Here is a 22,375-nt window from a genome sequence, read left to right as displayed (position 1 = left end):
TTTTTTTTTTGTTTTGTTCCCCCTCCCCGCCCCCCTTTTTTTTCTCCTTTGTTGTTTCAATGGATGAAATTTCTTGATTTCCAGTAACTGCTGCTTTAAAGGAGATCTTTCCACAACTTAGAAGCACCTGGAACAGGTTCTTTGTTTTTTCTTCTCCTCAAGCATTAGCAACCATCAACTTTTTCAAGACTTTAGTTTATTCATTAAAAAAAAAAAAAAAATATTCCAAGAGTCTTTCCAAATCCAGTATATTTAACTTCATGAAAGTTATACTGAAGATCAATATTAGTCCAGCAAGACATCACTCTCTACAACGAACTGAATTCTAGATGCAACTTAAGCACATTGCTTGCAGTGTACGTACAGTGCTAGTGTCTACATGAATTAAAATATGGTGGTTAAGTGATAGTCCTTAACTACTTAAACTGTCAGTCAACACACAAGAATAGCTTGCAGGATTAAAACTGACAGCTATTAAAACCTTAACTAACAAACTTAAAGGTCAAGAGGGCAGTTTTCAGGCATCTCTAAGAATATTCTACCGGTTCTGATTAGCAGAACAAAAGTTAAGATGGAAAGGTGAACAAGGTTATTGATTTCAGGAAAATAAGAAGTAGAGAAAAAAAGACAATTTAAAAGATTTATTGTTGATGATCATATTTGAATACCACACCCAAATGTTTGACAACACTGACTTAGCCAGTGTGTTTTATGCTGATATTCACACATTATTGAACTATACAACTATAAAAAAAAAATATTATTATAAAAAAAATACATGACCTCTTTTCATGGTCATGTAACTTTCAAGATGGAGAAGACTTTAAATCACAAGAACTTGTATTTGTGACCATATAGTCATGTAGGAAGATTGTGTGGAATAGGAGCAAAGAGATACTGTTAATGTGAAGTTGCAATAAAGAATAACTAAAGGTACTTGCACTTTCAGAGAAGTGGTATTTTTTTTTCAAATATCACAAAGAATGGCTACATGAAGTCTTAAAATATGTAGGTTCCTTTGAAAGTAATGCCTCCTATTTATTCCCATGGAAACTCCGAAATATAATGAACACAGTAACACTGATAGAACAAATTCTCAGCTACAAAACACTATTTTTCAACACAGTTACCACCATCAGCTCTGCTTTTTTGCCAGCCATGAACAAGAGCTGCATGACATGCTCATAAATACCTGCACCAGTAGAGGTGACCTACTGTGACTGTTGCCACTGCTGAAACTTCTACCACTCACTGCCTCGCTGTGCTCACATCCACTGTGTGTCCTCCACAAACATTCAGCAAGCATCAAAAATATCAATGGGTGCCATTTTTTCTACACGGAGGAATTCAATTACACACCTTTGCTTCATCTACACTTCATCTACATCATACACCGTTTTGTCAGGCTGCCCCTCTGCTGCCATCCATCACACAGCATCAGAAAGTAACTGAATATTGGTGGGAAGGTTCAGAATCTGTTGCCATACCACCAACATTTGCTTCTGATATTGTGGATGAGCATCATAAAATAGGAGGTATTATTTTTGGAGCAGCACTTACACCTCCTGCCCAGTATAAAGTTACTACTCTTAATAGTATCATGTGACCTTTCACAGCTAATTCTAGAGCTGTTTATAGGATTAGACTTTGTATTAAATGGGTATCATGTTCTATGCAGAAATTATTTCAGAATGTCTTTTTGTTTGTTTGTTTAAGATAAATACAACTGTAAAGAAGGATAAAGACTGTATGAAATCCACTTGTATATGAACTGAACAACAACAACAACAAAAAGATAATTTTTTGTCACAGGAAGAATTCAAAACGCACGGTCAAAGCTATTTGGCTGGTCAGTTGAACATCTGCTAGAAAAAGTGACTTCTTAATCATTTCTAAGTCACTATAAGTACAAAAAAAAATGCAGACCATTGTGAAGACTAATAAACAGTTGTCTGTACACCTGTGAGTACAAAAAAATGAAATTAGTATTTATTTTCTACCTTTTACTCTTTTAGTGGTAGTGCTTAATCTATAAAAATTGGATAAAGATTTGGCAGGTTATTAAGCAGGTAATGAGCTCTAGCATTAAAATACTGTTTTCAGAAAAGATAAGCACTCAGAACACACAAATATTCAACCAGATTTAGAAGTGATTTGCATAACTAGAAGGTACTCCAGAGAGTCAGTAAGAACCCACTGTGCTTTAATTTCTGTGCTTTAATTTCACCCTATGACACAACAACAATACAACCTACTTGTCCCACCTTACCAATTGCTGCTTTGAAGCACTACACTGAGCTGCTTTTGTAGGGCTTCCATCACTCAGCAATGAGTCAGAGCTGAACACCAAGGATTTCCAAGACATGGAAGCTGTGGCATGTAGTAAATAAACAAGCATGTATTTCTGTAAAGTGCAGCTGAACAAATCAGTGAGATCTCAGTGCACTGTAATTATTTTCCCTTGTTTACTGGAGTTTTACATGATCCAGCAGATTATTTATAGAAAGATTAGGCATTTGTTGATACGTACTAGTGCATTTGTATCTGTACACATGAATGTGGTCTGCACCCTAGGTCATGTCTGAGAGCCATTTCCTTTCCATACTAGTAGTATTCACCTTATTTTTCTGTTATGTCACAGAATGTACCCCACTGATTTCAATTTCTTTTAAATCTTGCTTTTAACTCTCAGAGATGTACTTCCCACAAGGTATGTTTCTGCAAAGCATCAGGGCACTGCTTTTGGGAAACAGACAATATGGAGGGAGCTGTCATTCACACCTGGCAGCAGACTTAGGTGTCAGTTACCTGGTAAGGCATATGTAGGACTTAAAATGTTGACAGGTCCAACGTATCTGCTCTTAATGATCTTTACAGAAATCACAAAAAAATCTGAATAATCATATTATGTCAGTGTTGACTGTGGATACTTCAAACAGCACAGCTGAGTGAAAACAAGTATACAGATGGCAATCACCTAATATTCACACTTTAATAGGTAGATGCATGTGCTATGTAGTTTTCTCCAAGAGACACTGCGAAAGAAAGATTATTTCTGCTTCCTGCACATTATGGGATATTACATAATAAATGTTTTATTGGCAAACATTTATTGCCAGTAAATATTTAAGGCTAAAGTCATAGCAAACAACATAAGTAGGGTAGGAAAAAATCAAAATCACTTTACTGTAAGTGACTAGACATATAAAATGATACGTATTATGAATTTGGATTGTCCTCAATGTAGCATGCATAGCTACTCCTCTAACTGTACATATTGTTTTTCTTCCTCACTAATCCTGCTTTAGCATTTGACTTGATGGTGATTTCCAGTGGAAATCCTGGATTGTATGTAATGTAATCCTAAACATTGCCATAGGGCAGGAAACTAAAACTTGAGATACAAGAGCTTCACTCTGCAGTCAGGCATACCTCACTGTGCTATCTCACAAAAGTCCTGCCATTTATCTGTGCCCCAGTTTCTCCACAGAATGAACTGTGTATACTTCCTTTTTTTCTTTTTTCTTTTTCTTTTTTTTCTTGTTTTTTTTTTTTCCTGTTATTTGTTTTTTGGTTCTAGAGTGAACTGTTATGGACCTATTCAGATAAGCCAAATATAAGAAAATACAAGAAAAACAGGAGAAAGGGGATGTATTTACTATAGACATAAAAATTTACTCTGCTTGTCAGAAGCAAAATAAATCCATTTTAAAATATACATTAGTATTATGGTTTTACAGTGTTGTAAAGCACTGGAATTAATGAAGTTATCATAGTCTAATGGAGCAATTACAATAATTAAATACATAAGTAAGAGAGGGTACTAAATTTTTAGAAGCGATCCATAATCCTAGAGCATTGCAAAGAAGTACAAAATAGAAAGGCTTTCTATTCCTTGTTCTGATAACAGTAATTTCATTGAAATAGTTTATCAATTTCCTTTTCTCAGTATCCCCTGGCACAGTCACAAAATTGAAATCTGACTTGACAGAAAACAAGCTATACCTCTAGCTAAAGTGAGTCTGTGACCTTTCTACCATATGTAGCCTTGGTGCACTCTTCAGAACTATTCACACATGCCATGCTCCATTACTTCTCTTTCTGTCTGTGAAACCAAAATTCTCTCATCTAAACTAACATGCTGGCTGGGCCTCAGGAGAGGTCAATTTTCTGGTTGACAACAATTTAAGTTATTTTGACACAAAAAAGAACAAATTCTCCTCCATAAAAACTACAGATTATAAAAATCCTCCATCTCATCTTCTCAAGATTTACTGCTGTAAAATGCATGATGCTCACACGTTAAGGCCATTTAGGCCATGAAAATATTTTTGACAAATAGTACTTGAGCACAAGTAAGTTTATATTTCATCTACATAGAATAAAAACGATTTGATCTCATGTAGCACAGAATACCAAAATTCAGAATACCATAATTTTACAAATACATGTATGCACGTTGTTTATATATATGGAGAATTTCAGAAGGATGCAGAGAATGTTATGTATACTGCAGTTTTTTTTTTTCTCTCATTCACAGATTTTCTAAAATCATAAGACATTTTAATGCAATAATCTATATAATGCTACTAAAGTAAAGAGATCATAGCCAGATTCTTGTTCTGCAAAAATGGGGCAGTTAGGCCACAGGGAGTCATTCCAGTAACTCTGTAGTCCATGCTATGTAAGGAGGGAGAAACACTGAAATTAAAACACCATAAATATACACTAAATATGAGCAAAAGCAAAACTTCATAAAATAAGAAATTAGATGTTCATGTTGTATGCTACTTTCATGATTCAGAAATGAAGGACTGTCTCTGTTTTTCCAAGGCACGTTAGAATCTTCTTATTGCAGCTGTAATGCCTGCATTTCACCACTCTTACTCCGTTACACGCCCATTTTCTTTTGTATATGATGTGTTGCTGTACAGCTTATGCTGGAAGAGACCATTCAGGTCAAGGGTTCTGTGCAAAAGACCTCTGAAATAATGAGTAAAGAGATAGGAAAATTGCCCTCTGTCAGAGAGGAAAGGTAAGACTGCAACATATATACGCGTCTCAAGTGTGGAAACAGTCAGTTCCACTGACACTGACGTGGTAAACTGTGTGAGTATGTGGAAAAACACAGCGTGACTTCGCCTTTTTATCCCCTGCCTTTGAGGGTTTCTGTCAAATATGACGTGAGCTAATTCTCTTACAAAGGTGCAGAACAATAATAATAATTTCTTACTTTCTAATTATCGTTTGGTGACAGAGATTGGATGAGGGAAGGAGGTGAACGTCATCTGGGGATAAAACAGTAAGAGGGTTTTGTCAGCAGCTGTGCATGAGCCATCAGCAGCTGTGCACACACTCTTCACTGTTTTAGGATAAAATCATACAGGAAAGTATCACTCCAGATGGAGAAGGCTTGTGTATGCCAGCCCTCAGCCATTCGTGCTGCAAGGATATTCCTTTCCATGCTGGTCCTTGCCCAGGCTCCAGCCTCCATCCTGATGCATCTCTGCCTGCCATCCTCCTCTGTAAGAATACCATTTTACTGTTACATCAGCATCATGCAAACCCTGCATGTTCCAGTGCACTGGGCATTAACAGCATTAGAGGTGGAACTCCTGAGAAAACCTCTCACATTTGGCACTGAAACACAACTCCTCAGAGTCAACTGATTTGCACTGTTCACATTGTGATGCGTGGATTTCTACTTCTCTGTCAAGTTTGTTTTAAATGACTGTTTGTAAAGGAGGAGCTGAATGACTGCTAAGTGACAAATACTACTGAATATAACGGAGCTGGGCTTAAGACATTTCACTAATTTCCTCAATGTATTTTTCAGATGCAAAATGAAAATTGTGTTGAGAAATTGTGAAAAATAATTCTATGTCCAACCCAAAGGCACTCAGCTATTTGTGCTTTTACAGGCACACATGATGTTATAGGGTCTGCAATACCATCTGCATCATTCTGTAACCCACATTAAAACCCTCTTTTAAGGGCCAAGTATATACAACTCTCATTTTTCACAGTGGAGACCAAGGTCCTCCTTTGCTCACAGCTTGTGGCTAGTTGCTTACCATTTGCACACCCAGAAGCACCTGATGCCCTCTCAGATCCAACCTCACCCACAGCTCCCCAGATAGTAAACCCTACCGCCAGGGCATGCCTGAAGTTTTGGGGCATCTAACTGGCTCTCTTCCAAATGTCCCCAGGACCATTTGTGTAGTGATATCCAGTGCAACGCAACTCTTATTTCCTTTCAGTCTGCTTTTATGATATGTAGGGGCTAGAAATGCCTCCAGCTTCCCATCCAGCAGCCTGTTCTCTGCCAGATATCTCCTGGAAGCTTCTCAGCTATTACTGACATGCTCAAGAATGAGGGAGATGAGCTAAGCATAGACTCACCATCCCTGTTTACACTCAAACTAAGTGTCATTCAGCTCTTGGCATGTGTGGAAAGCCCTTAATGCATACAGACCCACTTGCCATGTCATGCCTGGCACTGAGAGGCCTGTGCCCACAAAGCTAGGCCTCCTGCGGGCCCTTATCCCTCAGGGCTGGAGCTGCACCCCTGGACTCATATGTCCCAGCCCATGTGTGGCACGCTTACACTTGGCTGCCTGCTCCCAGACAGTGTTAACAGCAGAGAGCAGGGAATCGCAGGTAACAAATGCTACCGAACCTCAACAAGCAGTCTCTGTGTGAAAATGGACATCACACAAAGCTGTCCTGCTTCCTCCCACCCCCTTCCCTCCTCGCTGCTGCACACAGAACACACATCGCAGCAGCAAAGGGAAGCCTCTGGCTTTTTTCACAGTCATACTATCCAAAATGCCTCTGCTATCTCCCGGGATGCTACCCGGCCACGCTATCACCCGACCGCTGCCCCCAGTTCTCCTGTCAGCCCACGTCCCGGCTGCACCACCAGAGGCTGCAGGGACCGGGCGAGTTGCGATCCCCACCTTCACACACCTTCACTCAGAACTGCTTCCTGCTCTGGGCACAGAGCATCCCGCACCCTGATTGCCCAAGGTAAAACATAGACCTACTCGCTTTATTTAATAATTCCATTTAATTTTTTTTCTGCTTGAAAACCACGGGCGGTCGCCCATCGGGCAGCCCCTCACGCCGATGGGAAACCCCTCGCCACCGCCCCGGGCCGCTCCGACTCGCTTCACCGGCGCCGCCCGCCGCCTCCGTGCGCCTACAGGGGCGCCGGGCGCCCACCCCGCCCCGCCCGCGGGACAGCTCTGCGCCGCCCGCACCTCGAGCCGCCTCCACTCCCAGGCGCCCCGCGGCCCCGCGGGAAAAGCCCGCCCCGCCGCCGGCCCCGCCCCGTCCCCTCGGCTAGGGCTCCTCGGCCCCTCAAGGACTCCGGGGCGCTCAATGTCAGGCGGGCGGTGCGGCGCGGCCGCCGGCAGGGGGCGGGCGAGGGGAAGCGGTGCCAGCCCTGTGCAGGAGCGCGGCTCAGTGTCGGCGGCGCTGGCCATGCCGGGCGGCGCGGCGGCGCGGAGCTGAGCCCAGCGCGGCCGAGCCGCTGAAGGGCACGGGAGGCGGCGGCGGCAGCGGCGGCGGCGGCGGCGGCTGAGGCTTACCGCGCGCTCTCCTTCGGCCGGGCGCGCAGCATGGAGGGCGGGAAGCGCAGCTCCTCTCCCGGCAGCCGGGACGAGGGCAGCGCGAACGCCTTCCCAGGCAAGCAGGCAACCCCGGTGGAGAAAGCCCAAAGCAGCCCCGGTGGCGGCGCGAAGGAGCATGGCAACTCAGTGTGCTTCAAAGTGGACGGCGGCGGGGCCGAGGAGCCCGTGGTGGGCTTCGAAGATGCCGAGGGACCCCGGCGGCAGTACGGCTTCATGCAGCGGCAGTTCACCTCCATGCTGCAGCCGGGGGTCAACAAATTCTCCCTCCGCATGTTCGGCAGCCAGAAGGCGGTGGAGAAGGAGCAGGAAAGGGTTAAAACTGCGGGGTTCTGGATCATCCACCCCTACAGCGACTTCAGGTGAGCGCAGGGCTCCCGCAGGTGAGCCGGGCAGCGCCGCTCCCTCAAACTTCGGCGGGCTCCAGCCAGGCTTCTCCCTGTCCCTCCTTCCTCTCAGAGCCGCTCCACGGCCGAAACTTTGCCAGGGGCAGCGTTAGGCAGCGGGAGCGGGGCGGCCGCCCTGCGCTCCGCGCTGCCCGCCGGTGACGGCTCGGGGCAGGGCGAGTCTCCCGCCGGCCCGACTCGGCGCTCTCCAGCGTGCTGCAGCCGGGGCGACGGCACCGCTCGGACGTGGAGGCCGCATCGGGGCCTGCGGGAGCGTCCCGGGCTGCAGGCTCTGAGGGTCCGCTGCCGCGGAGCCCTCTGCCTGGGTGCGGCAGGCGGGAGGGCGTTGAGCAGGGCTGGAGGGAGAGAACTTGGTCCAACGCTGTGCGTGAAAGTGTGTGATCAGAGGTGCAGTGGTAAATAGGGCATGAGTATGGAGTGTCGCTTTTGGAGTGAGTTGGGTGTGTGTGAAATTGGAATGTTCTTACAGAAAGCATCACAAATAAATTCCTGGGAAGAGATATTAAAGCTATGTCTTAAATGTGGGATTATTTCATTTTACTATATATGCCAGTTGGCTGCGTGCCTCTGTAAATTTACCACTTTCTGTGGTATTTGCTGAAGAAACATCAGTGCTGTGAAGCATATTTGATCAAGGACTTGAAGTGTCCACTTTCCATATACATAATAAGTGAATCATGTTGGTGACCATCTTTGAAAAATGGATAGCCCATCCTGTTCAGTAGTGACATGAGTCTCCCAAGAAAAAGTGGGCTAAAATGGAATGTGCTCTGGGAGGAAGTGTGGGAGCCTGGGTTTGTGCGGGACTGTCGGGGTGCTGGGCAGTGAGCGCTGCCCACAGCCCTGGAGCACAGTGGGACCGGCACCCAGCCCCATGCAGCACCCTGGCGCTCTGGGGTGCCTGCCTGGAGGTCCTCTCCAGTGCCTGCTTGCCTGGCTGTATCAGCTGCAGAGCCAAGGGTCCTTTGCTGCCTTCCTGCCATCAGAAGGGAAGCAGCAGGGCATGACTGTGGCGTATCTGGGGGACCGGGGCTCTGGTGGCTTGTTGTTTCCCGCCTGTGTGCATGAGTAACTTGATTCATGTCAGGGTGACGGTAAAATGAATGAGGTTATTCCTGGATGTCGAGTCGCTCGTTTTGTTATAAGCTGAATGTCCAAGTGAGGTACGCAGTCCAGCAGTGTGTTGGGCAGAATGAAGTTACAGACCGTATTTTGCACCCTGCAACTCTTTAAGATGATGTATCAGCTGGTGATACTCATGTTTGATTTCATTACACAAATGTCTTTTAATGCTTTCCTGATTCTTCCTGTGGGAAGGTTTGGAGATCATAGCGTGTGTTTACTTCCTTTTTTTACAATAGGAATACACTTATTTACAGGCCTGATTATATATTTTAAATTATCTGTATTTTTTCTGAGGGATTTGTTGTGTTTTTATTTTATTAAAATTAAGGTTTTTTTTTTTTTTTTAAAGAAAGTTCATAGTTCTTGGTATTTTCTTTCCAGTCTTAGGTGATGTGCTCTCATCCAGACCCTATTCTTTACTGTTTCATGACTTTTTTGGTGAGAAATTTGAGCTGCATGTGTTGTTTTTCCTGAAATAATTGTTGGTGAATAATGGTGCTACTCTGGGTGGCAATATTTATAGAAATGGATGAAGAAGTTGTGCTCAGTAGTAAAGGCAGTCTCATAAACAGAAATAAGGACAGTTCCAGTCAGTTGCCCCCAACAGTATCTCTATGGCAGAGTAAATGCATTTGTAAGGGTGAAGTTGCTTTCATTTGTTATTGTATTTTGTAAGAATATACTGCATGCATGTAAAGCATACAAAGAGGCAGAGGTTTTTCTAAGTCAGTCATGGTAAGACTGAGAGAAAGAATTACATTTTCTATCAAAATAATAACATACAGGTAAAAGGATGAATGTTTCCCAGTTTCAAAGTGGGAGCATTTAGGGTAGGCTTGTGAACGTAGCTGTCATCAGGATGTGAAAAAGAACATCATGTTAAATGTGGTCACACTTAGGACAATACTGGATTAACCACATATGGGATAGGAGAATTGATGTACGCTTCTGTGGGTTCTCACCTATTTCTGTTTCTCTGGTTTTGAGTGCTTATATGCATTTGCTGCATTTGATGCATTTGGCTAGTGATTCACCTAATTCTCTCAGTATTTGTAAAACTTTGCATGTTTATTGACAGTGAGCACTGTTTATTGACACTGCACTGTGCGGGGCAGGCGGTGTCTCTGTGCTGTCGCATATGCTTTTTACACTGGGAGCAGAAATGTACATATTGTACAGAAACTCAGAGCTGCGTGAACCACTTACTCGCATCCTTGCTGGGCTTGATGTCTACTTTTATTGCTCTTCATTCTGCCTGTGTTTCAGAGAAGAATATGCTCTTCATCGTACACTTACCCTTGGAGAATTGCATTCCATAAATATTGCATAACATTTCTACAAGGGGCTGTTCTGTTCCTGGTTGTCTCTTCCCAGTTTTCTGAGGCTAACCTCTGATTTGAAAGCTGTTATGTAAACCAAGCACCTAATGCACACCCACACCAAGCAAGGACTTCTGTTTATCTCTTCCCACCTCTGACTGATGCCTCTCTGAGCCTGGACAGTATTTCTGTGCAGTGGCATGAGTCACAAAAGTTAATTTATCATCAACAATTGTGCTCCTACGGTCCCACGTGCTTTCTGTGGGATACCAGGTGCCGTCAGCTGTGCCTGCTCACCTGGGTGAGAGCAGCCCCTGGGAGGGAACTGCAGAAGTGGCCACAAAACAAAGCAGCACAGAGCCAGAGCAGACTCCAGCAACTGGTCCTGCCACTGCTGTAGGGGCTTTGTGCATTTCGTAGCAGATTTATTGCAGACCTGGTCTCTGAGTGACTCCTGTATGTTACTGGGTTCTGGTGTCATTTGGAATGTATGTGGCAGATACCCCAGATGAGAGCTCAGTGATTAATCACGCGGTGTCCTTAGGCACCTTTCTTGAGCTCTCAGAGCGTATGAATGCATGTGCCTTTTCTGATGGGTCTGAGCCTGCGACATCTTCCTGTCCATGAGCTCACACAGCAACTCACAACATTGTGGAGATGTAGTTTTTATTACTACATCAGCTAGAGCATATATAGTGTGCGAGCTAAAAGGAAAACAGTTGCTACCTCCAGAGCTATAAGGGAGAGGAAAATTTTAATGAGAAGGACTGAGTGGGACTAGAGTGTGCAAGTAAATGCAACCTGAGCACTCTGTTGGTTAAAGTTTTTAGTTTGATGATTGCGAACAGCCTTTAACTGAAAGTGGAGACAACAATTTTAATTGGCTTCAAGCTGAAGTCAAGTCATACTGACAGGGAGCTGTCTGATGGTGGTAGATGAGGAGGTGCAGTGCCGGCGGTGCTGGAAGCCTGTTTACTGTATAGATGGCTACAAAGTGTGAAGTCCTCTGCAACAATGCAATAATCTATTGCCTTTTTCTTCAAGAGAGTCCCTCTGAGTAAATTATTATCTTTTCAAGGAGCCCAAAGCCTTATTTTAATGATAAGAGAAAAGTGAATGTAGAGTTAACTCTAGAATTGGAGCAGAAAATTTCAGAATATAGTGCATAGAAAGGTATATTAAGTAGAAGGAATACAACTCTTTTTTTTTTTTTTTTAAGCAAAAAGCCTAAAACCTTTTTCTATACAAGTTTGAGTGTTCTCATATAAACATTTATAAATCATGTAAAGCACTACTGATATTACCTTGAGACTAAATTTAATGTAAGGTTTTAAAGTGTTTTAATCAGAGTGAAAGACCAAATAATATTTATATTTATATATCTAGTTACATCCAGAATAATTGTGATCTGATGCTATTAAAAAAGTATTCTCATCTGCAGATTTACCTATCCATGGCATGCATGTATACATGACAAAATATAAGTCAGAATAGTGATGTGCCTTGGGTTGTGTTTTTTTTTTATTTTTAATTATTATACTTGTCTCCATTTTGAACATAAATTTGCCTTCTTTTTAACTTGTGCGCACATTTTGCACCTGCCCCAAATATCCACAGTTACCCTAACGTGGTAGACTCTACATGTTATGGGCAGCTCAAATACATATTTCTCAGATTATTGCCAGTGTTGATTTAAAGCCTGTCCTGGGACCAGTCTTCACTCCGTGTCATATGTGTAACATATTTTAAGAAGCTTAGGGTAAGCACTTTGTCCCTCTCATTTGTCACGTCTGTAATGTCTCAGTTGAAGCTAATGAGCTTTATCCTTTTGTGAGCTGTTACCTACTCAGGTTTATACAGAGCAGTATAGTTGGGAAGTAATGCTGTATGTGATTAAGACAAAATGTGTTACATCATCCTTATATGTAATTTGTATAGTTATATGTATGTAAGATGAAGTGTATAAATCATGTTGGTTTATATTAAATAGATCATTTACAAATTAGTGTGGGCTTTAATGGATACATTATTTCAATGGTCGTGTAGGAGTATGAAATAGCTGTAGCTTTGGATTCTAAATGTAGTCATCTCAGTCTTGCGATTAATGATGATTTTTTTTTTTCACGATATCAAGGCTTTTGAGTTATTTGTTTATTACTAATTCCCCTAATTCCTGTACAAACTGATTTTTTGAAGTTTATTTGGCTTTATGACTGAAGTACTGTTTGGCTAGGGCTGTCTTTCATGTATAATTTCTAACTAGCACTTTTATTGGTATGAAAGGAAAACTTCTAGTTAAACTGTTCCTATTACATAAGCATTCAGTCTTTGTACATCACTAACCATAGGGGAACACTGAGTATCAAACAGATCATTAGCAGTGCTTGACATTTTATTTAGTATATCCCAACATTTTTTGCACTTTACTTCCCTAAATGCTCAAAAGCATAGACTGACAAAATTGCAACATTAATCTAAATAATTCATTTGTATTGCCAGGAAATTCTTTATGACAGTAAGTTATCTATTGCACTTTATAATAGTTCCCCAAGTAAAATGCAACTCTCACTGAGGTAGGCATTGGCAAGTAAGCAGTACGAAAATAAGCAACAAAATGTTCTGCTGGAAATGCTTTGATGTAGAATATGGGCCAGAAATGATTTTGATGCTTTTTCATCTTCAGTTGCTATTATTTTTAATATTGAATTATACTCATCATTAGCTGTCACTAATACATTTGTTATGAAATAGGTGACTAAAACTAGCTACTGGCATTTGTTTTTGCACAAGCTGTGAGCATGCATGAATGAAAATAGATATGTAGAAGTGTGTGTTGTGCCTCTGGGCTCCTTAGGGTCATGCTTTTTAGTCTCCTTTGTGATTTTCTTCAAGAACTGCAACAGAAAACCTGCTGAATCTACCTGAGTTGGCGTAGCTGCTACTCATCTCCTGCACCTCTAGGGGATGTAGGAATGATTAAGACTTTATTTGTGCAAGAAAAACAAATTGTTTCATTTACATTCATTCGCTTGTCTGTAATGTAGAGTTATAATGCATTGTTTGAGCTCATATCCTTGTCCATTTCACAATTTTTGTCTATTTTAGTTCTGGAATAACAGTACATTCATTGTATTGGCTTTCAAAATTTTAACTTTAAGTACTTGAGAATACAAAGTAATGATTACAGCAGAGAAAGAGTTCAGTAAGTATAAATCAAAAAGTAAATCCATTCTCTTTTCATTTAAGCAGGGATGTTTTGGAGGTCACCTGCTGCTCCCATGGGAAAGTACACAAATGCAGGATACTAAATTTTAGAATATTTAACATATTCACAATCTAAGTAAAAGTAATTGTGTACATGGTGACTTCAAGATACGTTTAAAAAACAAAACAAAGATACCAGAATAACCCCACAACCTGCAAACAGCACTGAAGCATTCTGCAGTTCCTATAGTTAATCTAGAAAGTGAGTCTTTGACCTTTGACATGGGACACTCAATACCATGAAACCTCTTGTTTTCTGGCTTGTTGTTCTGAATGAAGTGAGGGAAAAAAATGGTTGATAAATATGTATATAGAGAACAAGATAATATCAAAATTTAGATCTTATAACATCAGCATCATGCTTGGGCTTTTGGTACTCATTCTGTTATTCTCACTGGTTATGTTGGCAAGACCACATATTTTTGAATATCTACTGGTACTTTATTTGTCACCTCATCAAAATAAGTAATGCTTACAGTTACCTCACTAGAGGTTTTCTCTTCCTGTTAGATTTCTTAGGTTGAGTATATGGAGGGAACTGTGAATTAGAATACTACGTAAACATATGGCACTGTAAATAAAGGTCTAGATCTAGGATTTGCTTCAGGGGCTTTAACAATTACAAAGATGAGTGAAAATGCATAATTTTTGTAAGTTGCTTAAGCTTTTTATGCTTATATAATCAAGTTAAAATTTTAGTGGCTTCATTTCTGATTGTTCAGTCTGGCATAGATTTTTCAGGGTACTCAGCAACAGAAACCTGTGATACAAGAGGTCACTTAAAAAAAAAAGAATGAAGTATGATGAATCTCTGCATTTGCATTTGTCTCTACCTAGGTACAGCGACACTGTAGAGTTTAATTAAACCTTATCAGCTTTCTTGAGCAGCCTGATTTGAAGACAGTAGAAAGCAAACTACTATTTCTAAAGAGGAGGGAAGAATATGAAAATTTGTATGGAAATCTATTTCATTTAGATTTAAATAATCAATATCCTTTCGCATCTGTGCTTTTACTCAACGAAATGCTTGAGAGCCGTCTTCTATGTCAACATGTGATTTTGCAGAGAGAAGAAACTCTTAACCTACTTTGCAATGTTTAATTTTTAACCTGACAGTACAGTTCTCGTTAATTGCTTGAAAGTCCTTTAGCTGTCTATTCTCTGATTCTTTCCCAGAGGCATGATTTAATTTTAAAAATCATAGTGTATTCAGCTCTAATTATTGGAGGGCTCGTTCTAGACACGTAGTAAGGGATGTTAATGACCAAAAAATGTATCAGCTAGAGTCAATGTCAGTGCTACCTCAAGGACACTGTCATTTAGCTTCCATAAAATCTCTGCTAATATCTTTTAATCTGATGATAGTCAGATTCAGGCAAGCTGCATGTTATTTTGAAATAATCTTACTACCTTGGTTTGCAATGCAGCTGGAACAAATCTAAAGTAAACTTGTAATCAGAAAATGTTCATTTGATTAAGGAAGAAATGCAGCCATTATATATTATAAAAAAAAACAAACAAAAAAGCCCCAAAATCTTATTGCTCCCCCCCCCAAACCTTTCCATGTTTATGTTGCTGAAATTCCTGCAACTTGATTTACAGTGTGTAGTTAGGAACATAATTTCGTTCTTACTTTATTAGCTTATGTGCTGCTTGTGTTTGTCTTACCTAATGAAGCATGTTATTTAACAAACAATTTGCTGTGCTATTGGAATTTAGTGTGCTGCTGACATGAATCCATTTTAAATCTCTATAACAATCATACTTATTTAAAAACCCATATTAAGATATTTTATTTTCACCTGAAAAAGCACAAGTATCTTTATGCTCACAGCCAAAGGTTAACTAGAAATAGTTAGATTGTGCAGTCTAGTATTGTCAGGAGTGAATGTCTCTAATTATTTTGAATTTTGGTAATTACAGTAAATTTTTATTATGCTGCATTTGTTATGTATTCTTATTTTCTTCATCCAATCCTTAGTTAGAAATCCATTGAAGCATGTGCTAACATTAAACCTTAAGTCTGTGAGAAGCTCTACAGAAATAAAACATGACCTCAGTGTTCACAAATTTCGGAGTCAAACCTCCACATTACATATGTACTGTATTCTGGTTGCCTCCAGACTTTTTTTCTTCCTCTCATCAAAGTAAATACTGAAGCACTGATGTTCTCCATTTTTGTTTTATCTCACAGTAAGTTCCCAGACTCTTGCTTCTCTCTAATGGCATGATTACACTGACAGACAGTGTTCTGAAGTGACCTGAACTTTTAGTGTATGTGTAGATATAACGTAGGATACTAATGGAAAGTGATTTTTCTGACTTTCTCCAGGTCACAGCTGTGGATACTATACAGAACCCTTTTAAGATATGTGCATGCCATAAGATCAGCTTTACTAAGGAGATGGAATGTATGGATGGAAGACCAGGGAGATGGAGTCAGGTGTTCATATGACTGCTGGGAGGTTTTCCATCAGGCTCTTTAGTGACTTCTGTCTATCTGTTTGTGCTATTTGCAGAACTTGTAATTTGTGACATAGAAAAATACTCTGAAATCCGTAGTAGGCAATACTACCACCTGCTGCCTCACAATGCATACTAGCAGGCATTGTGAGGCATCTGTGTTCCCCAAATACATCCTAGCCTATAGGTTCCTTGGAATGGTTGTGCATGTGCTTGTTTACATTGATTTCTCAGTGAAGATAACACAGCCAAATTTGTCTGTCACTGTGTTTCACCCTCGCTTTAGTGCCAGACAAGCTAAATGGGAAAAAGAGATTTTTTTTTTTTTTCCAATTAGGCATTAGTCTGTAAGACAGAAAAGTGGGATCAAAACAGCAGTGTTAAAGTAAGGCAAGCATATCCTTCCGCCTTCAGCTGTTCATTGGAGGCCTGTCTTATTACTCACCTTACCAAGAATACTTCAGAGATGTCCTGTTTTTCAGAGCTGGGTATCCAGTCCTCCTGGAAACTGCTATGTGGGTGACTCCTTGAATACTAAATCCTGTTCTTTCTGTCTTTTCTTTAAAAAGTTTCTTGTGGTCTAACTTTCAGGTAGTGAAATAAGGCTTATAAACCACAAGCAATTTTCATTTGAAAGTTTGCAAGAACATAGTGATGTTATCTGTGAGAGATCATCTGAGTACTTTAGTCTTCGTTTTTGTTTTTATGAACATCCTTGCTCTTCCCTTATTCTGTTTTTCCTTCCCCTCTCCTCTATCCCTCCCTGAAGATACAATGAATTCCTTTATGGAAATGGAAACAACAAAATGATGGTTTACTGTAATTTGTCTACCCTGTGATATAGTTCCTTTTCTTACTGTGTCTGTTATCTGTGAGCTGCTGAGTTGTTGGGCTGACTTCCTCTTGATAGTTGAACACAGTGTCTTGTAAATAAAGACTTTTTAAGGTTTTGTTTTGTTTTTGTTTTTAAAGAAAAAATGGTTATACAATTTCCCATGATATGGCCATGTTGGTAGATTTCTTCTGGGAAGGCATCTGGTACAGTTGAGTGTGCTATTAACGTAAACCTAGTAGCAATATATGTTGCCCAAATTGTCCCTCCAGCCCATCTATTGCCAACTTGGGAATTCTACTGTTTCATACATCTATCACATTAAAGTTATAATTATAGGAAGCACACTTCTGTAATGCAGAGGAAGTGTGATATCAAGAGTAAGCTCTGCCAGATGGCAGGCAGTCTAACAGAGCATTGTAAAAGGGTCAAAATTGAAAATGTCTGAAATCCGATGGCTTATTAAGCAATAGATGTTGCATATATGGGACAAGCGAGAGATAAGTAACCTAATTTAAGTATCCACGTGACCAAAATTGACTTTTAATTGCATGTGTTCCATCAGTAAATATCTGAAATGCATGTTTTTATTAAGTTATGAATGTTTCTTGAAATTGGAGCAGAATATCAAGTGCAATGATGGACTGCTGGACAGTAGGGTTTGTGCATGTGTTTACTGAAGTCTTAAATTTGTTATGATGACCGATTCCTATGAAACAGATGAAAATATCTAGAAACAATTTCAACATATTTGATGTTGAAAAGAGTTAAATCCAGTGCCTAATAATTGTATTATTTCATGTAGATGTTACTTAGCTAGGAATGAACTAAATACAATATAAACGATAGCTGAATCAACTTAAAGGTTCTAAGTTCTACTTGAATGAATAAACTGTGTGTTTCTATTTCTTTTTTGCCTGTCTTTTTAGCTGAAGATGAAAACTGAAGATGTTTTTGTTTCCTAATGGTGTGTTTTCCTGTGTGCTGTCTTTTGCATGCAGACTTATTTTCTTTTGGCAAGAGATGATTCCCATTAAGATGGGTCTCTTCAAGACACCTTCAGTATTGTACAGTCCACTAGTGTTACTCAGTAATTTCCACTAGCCCTCTGGCATTCCTGAGGGCTATACTACCATTTTTTTTTTAATGTGACCAGGGACATTCTGTCATTTCTAAGCCACCTTTCACACTCTACACAGAATTGACCAAATTTCTATTTTTATGGAACGGCTGGAAGAGTTGCAGTGAACTTCTGCTCCCACACTTGCTTCCTGCAGCATGGCAGTGATCATATCTGGAAGGAGAGCCATCTTCACAGGCCAGGGAAGCAGGTACCAGGAGTCTGCAGGAAATGGTAGCAGATGTTGTTGCTCTGGTGAATGACTTGTTATGGTTTTATTAGACCTAGTAATTCCATTGTGTTACTGAATTGCAGCTCATCTTAGTATTGAATGCACATGCTGGTTTTATGCCACTAGCAAAAGTAACAGATGAAATATGGTATTTAAGTTGGTTCAAGGTTTCCAGTACAAAGTTTTCAATTTCTGGAATGGCTTTGAAAATGTGAATTTTACCCCAGGCTCTGGACAATGTGAGGGAATGTACAGAATATTAGATGAAGATATGAGATAGAGATTAGGAGCCAGTCCATCTTTGCATGTCAAAACCTGGAGACCCAGGTACTTTTAGCACCTGGACTCTGTGCCTGAACATCTTTCACAGTTCCAGCCTTAAGGGGTTGTAAATGGCAAGACTGATTTATAAAAACTGTTGCCCATGAATGTTCTGAATTAATCTATATGAAGAATTTGCATATGGTTTGTCTTCCATTTCATTCAGATCTCTCTCTCTGTATGGTGTGTACAGATATAGATAGGTATTGAATAAAATAAATAGGTTTTGAATGAGATGTTTACAGATCAGTATTTTTTCTAAGATTCTGGTGAGAAGTTCTAGCAATAATTAGTTTCTTGTTGATTTCCTCCAACGAATTATCAACATGCATTTGGCTTTTGCTAATTATTATGCATCTTTAAGTTAAACTTTTTTGAATAGTTCATAACTCACTGTCCTCCAAAAGTTCTGCAGAAATATTTGGCTAGACTAATTTTCTGTTAATTCTAAGGGGAAATTGAATTGTGGCTAAAATCTATTCTGAGATCTCCAAGGTTAAATATTTTCTTTTGCTGAAAGCCAGAAACATATTTATAAAATTTAGAAAATTTCATTTTGTGTGAAAAGGGATGAAAGATAAAGATGGACATCTGGCATTTCATTTGCCATGGAGAACGGATGCACTTTTTGTTTTGGTGTCTGAAAACAACAGTCATTTGTCTGCACAGTAGTAAATAGCTTCCTCGTTACTTTTGCTCTTGTATACAGTTCAGGTCATAGGTCCCCAACCAAAGTTTCTTATTTAGAGCCGCTTATCAGTGGTGGCTATTTGAGGCAGCTTCACTTGCCTCGCTCACTTTCCCCTGTCACCCCTAACCTGGGCGGCATGCCTGATCGCCGGAGCCATCCCATCCCTGGGGAGCATGGGGAGTGAATCCTTTGAACTCCTGAAGGTCGGAGGTGGAGAATTTCTGTACCAAGAGAATTGACAGCCAATTCTGAAAAATGAAATGTGCTTCCAAAATATGAAGCTTGCTGGTGGAGAAGTAGATTATTCAGTAGTTCACTTTCATATTTTTTCTGATAAATATTTATAGGTGAAGCATGTAACAGAGCCTGTGGTTAAGTTTGAATAAGTTTTCAGATCTTAATATCATTATCAATCCTTTATTTTTTCAGGCTGAAATGTTTATCTGCAGCTCAAAGAAATTGTCTTTTTTTATTAAATAATAAAGGCAAGTGTGGATGGGAAAACTTTATCTAATATACCTATATTTTTATAGCATCATCACTTTTGATGGTTTTATCTCAATGAAGATAGAATATAAATTTTGTATTAACTTATACTTTGGTATCAAATCTCTTTCAGTATTTAAAACAACCATTTCATATGACTGAATCAAAATAATTAACAGATACATTTCAACACAAAAATTTAACACAGCTAAATTTTTAGAAATAGATCTTGACCACTACTGCATTGTTGTGTATACCTGTGACAAACTGCAGTGGAAACTCATTTTTAGTTACAACCACGAGAGTCACATGCCCAGCAGTACTGCTGCTGGCAAAGGCATACAGGAAAGAGAAAAGCTCTCACTGCATGTTGAGGCAATCTCTCTGGTGTACCAGATGTTGCAGGTTATCCCTTGTTTCACAGTCTGAAAAATATATATTAAACAGGTGTTCATAGAGAGGATGTTGGTTCTTTTCTGGGGGAGAGGGAAGGATCCTTTTTTTCCCCCCTGAATAAAATTGCAAAAATGCTGTTTGTCAATAGCATTCAGTTGCACCAACTAATGTCCATAAATCTCAGAGATGTATTTTGCATCTCCAGAAACTGAGTTTGTATCTCAAAGCTATACCTTTGGCCAAGATTATTGCAGATGCTTTGTGAGAAGTTTTCTTCATCATTTTCTGTGAAGCATGGTAGAGTATTAGAGGGTGAAGTGGCATGAAAAAGAGGCAGAAGTAACACTAACAAGATCATGGCTACTTAAGCCAGTAACTAGAACATATTTGAGCATCATATATTCTCTTTCCTGTTTGCTTTTCTGTTTTGGGTTTTCCGTTTTTTTTTCTTGTTTTAAGCAAGTGAATAGCAAGTCTATCTGATCACTACTCTGTCTAGCAACATAATGAGCTGATTTGTTTTGGCAGTGCAGGCAGCAAGCTTGTGCTGTCAGAAGGATGGAAGGATTGGAGCATGCAGAATGTGAATTGGGAAGTCTTAAAAAATGTTAGTTGTGTTACATCTATTTAAATATTATGGAAGACAAATGGCTAACAGAGGAATTTGGATGCCAGCTGAATAATGAAACGAGCAGGGGTTTCTATATGTGATTGGCATGAGGTTGAGAAACCTGCACAAGTTTCTGTTTGTGGTAGAGACAGGTGTTTCACTGTGTGAAGTGTAAATTAGTGTTTTGAGAGATCACAGGGAAACCTGATATTGAAATTCCTAGCTGAGCATTTGCCTTCTGCCCTGCATCACCCTCAATCAGAATGTCCTATTGTGGGTGTATGGGGAGAGGCTTAAGCTGGCTTGTGGAGAGTGCTTGTTATCTCTTAAAATATTTTGCATGGTACAAATATTATCTTCAATTAATTGATGTTTTAGTGGTATAAATGAATTGATTAACGAAATATTGACTGAAACATAATACAATATTCAGTTCATTTTTAGTTTAAAGGTGGTACCCAATCTTGCCTTCAACAAAAAATTCCAAGAATGATACTGTATTCTGCTGATAATGCATGTTTGAAGTTACTTGTTAGCTTATATTATGTCTTTTACAGTGATATGCACAGAGACATTTCTACACCTGATTATCAGAATTGGATACATATGGCAAATACCAGAAATATTGGCATCTTGTGTGCACTAAGCTGAAGCTTCTAGTTTTGCTTTTGTTGTCAGAGATATTTACCTTAGGACACTAATGTTCACAACTTGGTGGTAAAAGATCAGTGTCCTCACCATTGCTTGTGCCTAGGATGTATTGAAAATGACTAAGGAGTACCTTTCAAATAATATCTTCTCCTGATGCTTCTCTAAAGATAAGTAGGGAAAATAGACTTTTTTCTATTAGCAGAAACTTTTAATGTTTAAACATTACGTTGATAGCTTGGAGATTGAATTGGTCAAAAAAAAAAAAAAAAAAACCTATTAAAGAACATTATTAATTCTTATTCTTCCATAAATCTGTAAATTAACATATTGTCATGTTAGCCATAAGGCTTTGCTCATTTCTATACTTTTCCAAGAATCTCTAAAAACAAACAAAAAAGAATGCTTTGACAAGAATTTTAGAAAACTTCTCCCAGTTAAAGCCTCTCAACTTCTACTTCGCATAGAAGCATCTTAAATGTCATGCTTCTAATTAGCACCCTTAACATTTCTGTCACTACAGAATTCCTAATGAATTCAAGTGCTCCAGCATGAGATACGAGATTTGCAGCTGGAATATTTTTAGATCTTCATCTCTTTCAGAGTTTTTCTCATGCTTATAAAGTGGTCCTTTCTAATTTGAGGATAGGAATGCTTTTTCTCCCTTCCCCCAGATATCATCTGCTACAGAAATTTGCTGACAGTGTGTGGCAATTTGTGATTGATTTAAGGGTCAGCAATATGAATTTGAAACATCAGTTGGAGCACTACACAAAATGTTTCTCAATACTGAGAGCCTATAGTGTAGCAATCTGAACAGAGGGGGTGAA

At 39.8% G+C, this 22,375-nt stretch overlaps 1 protein-coding gene across 1 annotated transcript in view; it reads left to right on the top strand.

The window, feature by feature from the left end:
• The first annotated feature begins 7,513 nt into the window (after positions 1–7,513).
• HCN1 (hyperpolarization activated cyclic nucleotide gated potassium channel 1) overlaps positions 7,514–22,375 on the top strand; it is a 198,453-nt gene continuing 183,591 nt past the window's right edge. Inside the window, exon 1 of the mRNA XM_429145.8 lies at positions 7,514–7,993. Within this exon, the coding sequence (XP_429145.3) occupies positions 7,623–7,993 (371 nt within the window). The 5' untranslated portion in view covers positions 7,514–7,622. The remainder of the gene's footprint in view (positions 7,994–22,375) is intronic.

The sequence above is a fragment of the Gallus gallus genome, chromosome Z, assembly GCF_016699485.2.
Source record: "Gallus gallus isolate bGalGal1 chromosome Z, bGalGal1.mat.broiler.GRCg7b, whole genome shotgun sequence".
Taxonomy (NCBI): Eukaryota; Metazoa; Chordata; class Aves; order Galliformes; family Phasianidae; genus Gallus; species Gallus gallus.
Note: the sequence above shows the minus strand (reverse complement) of the source record. Positions and strands in the feature narration are given on the sequence as shown.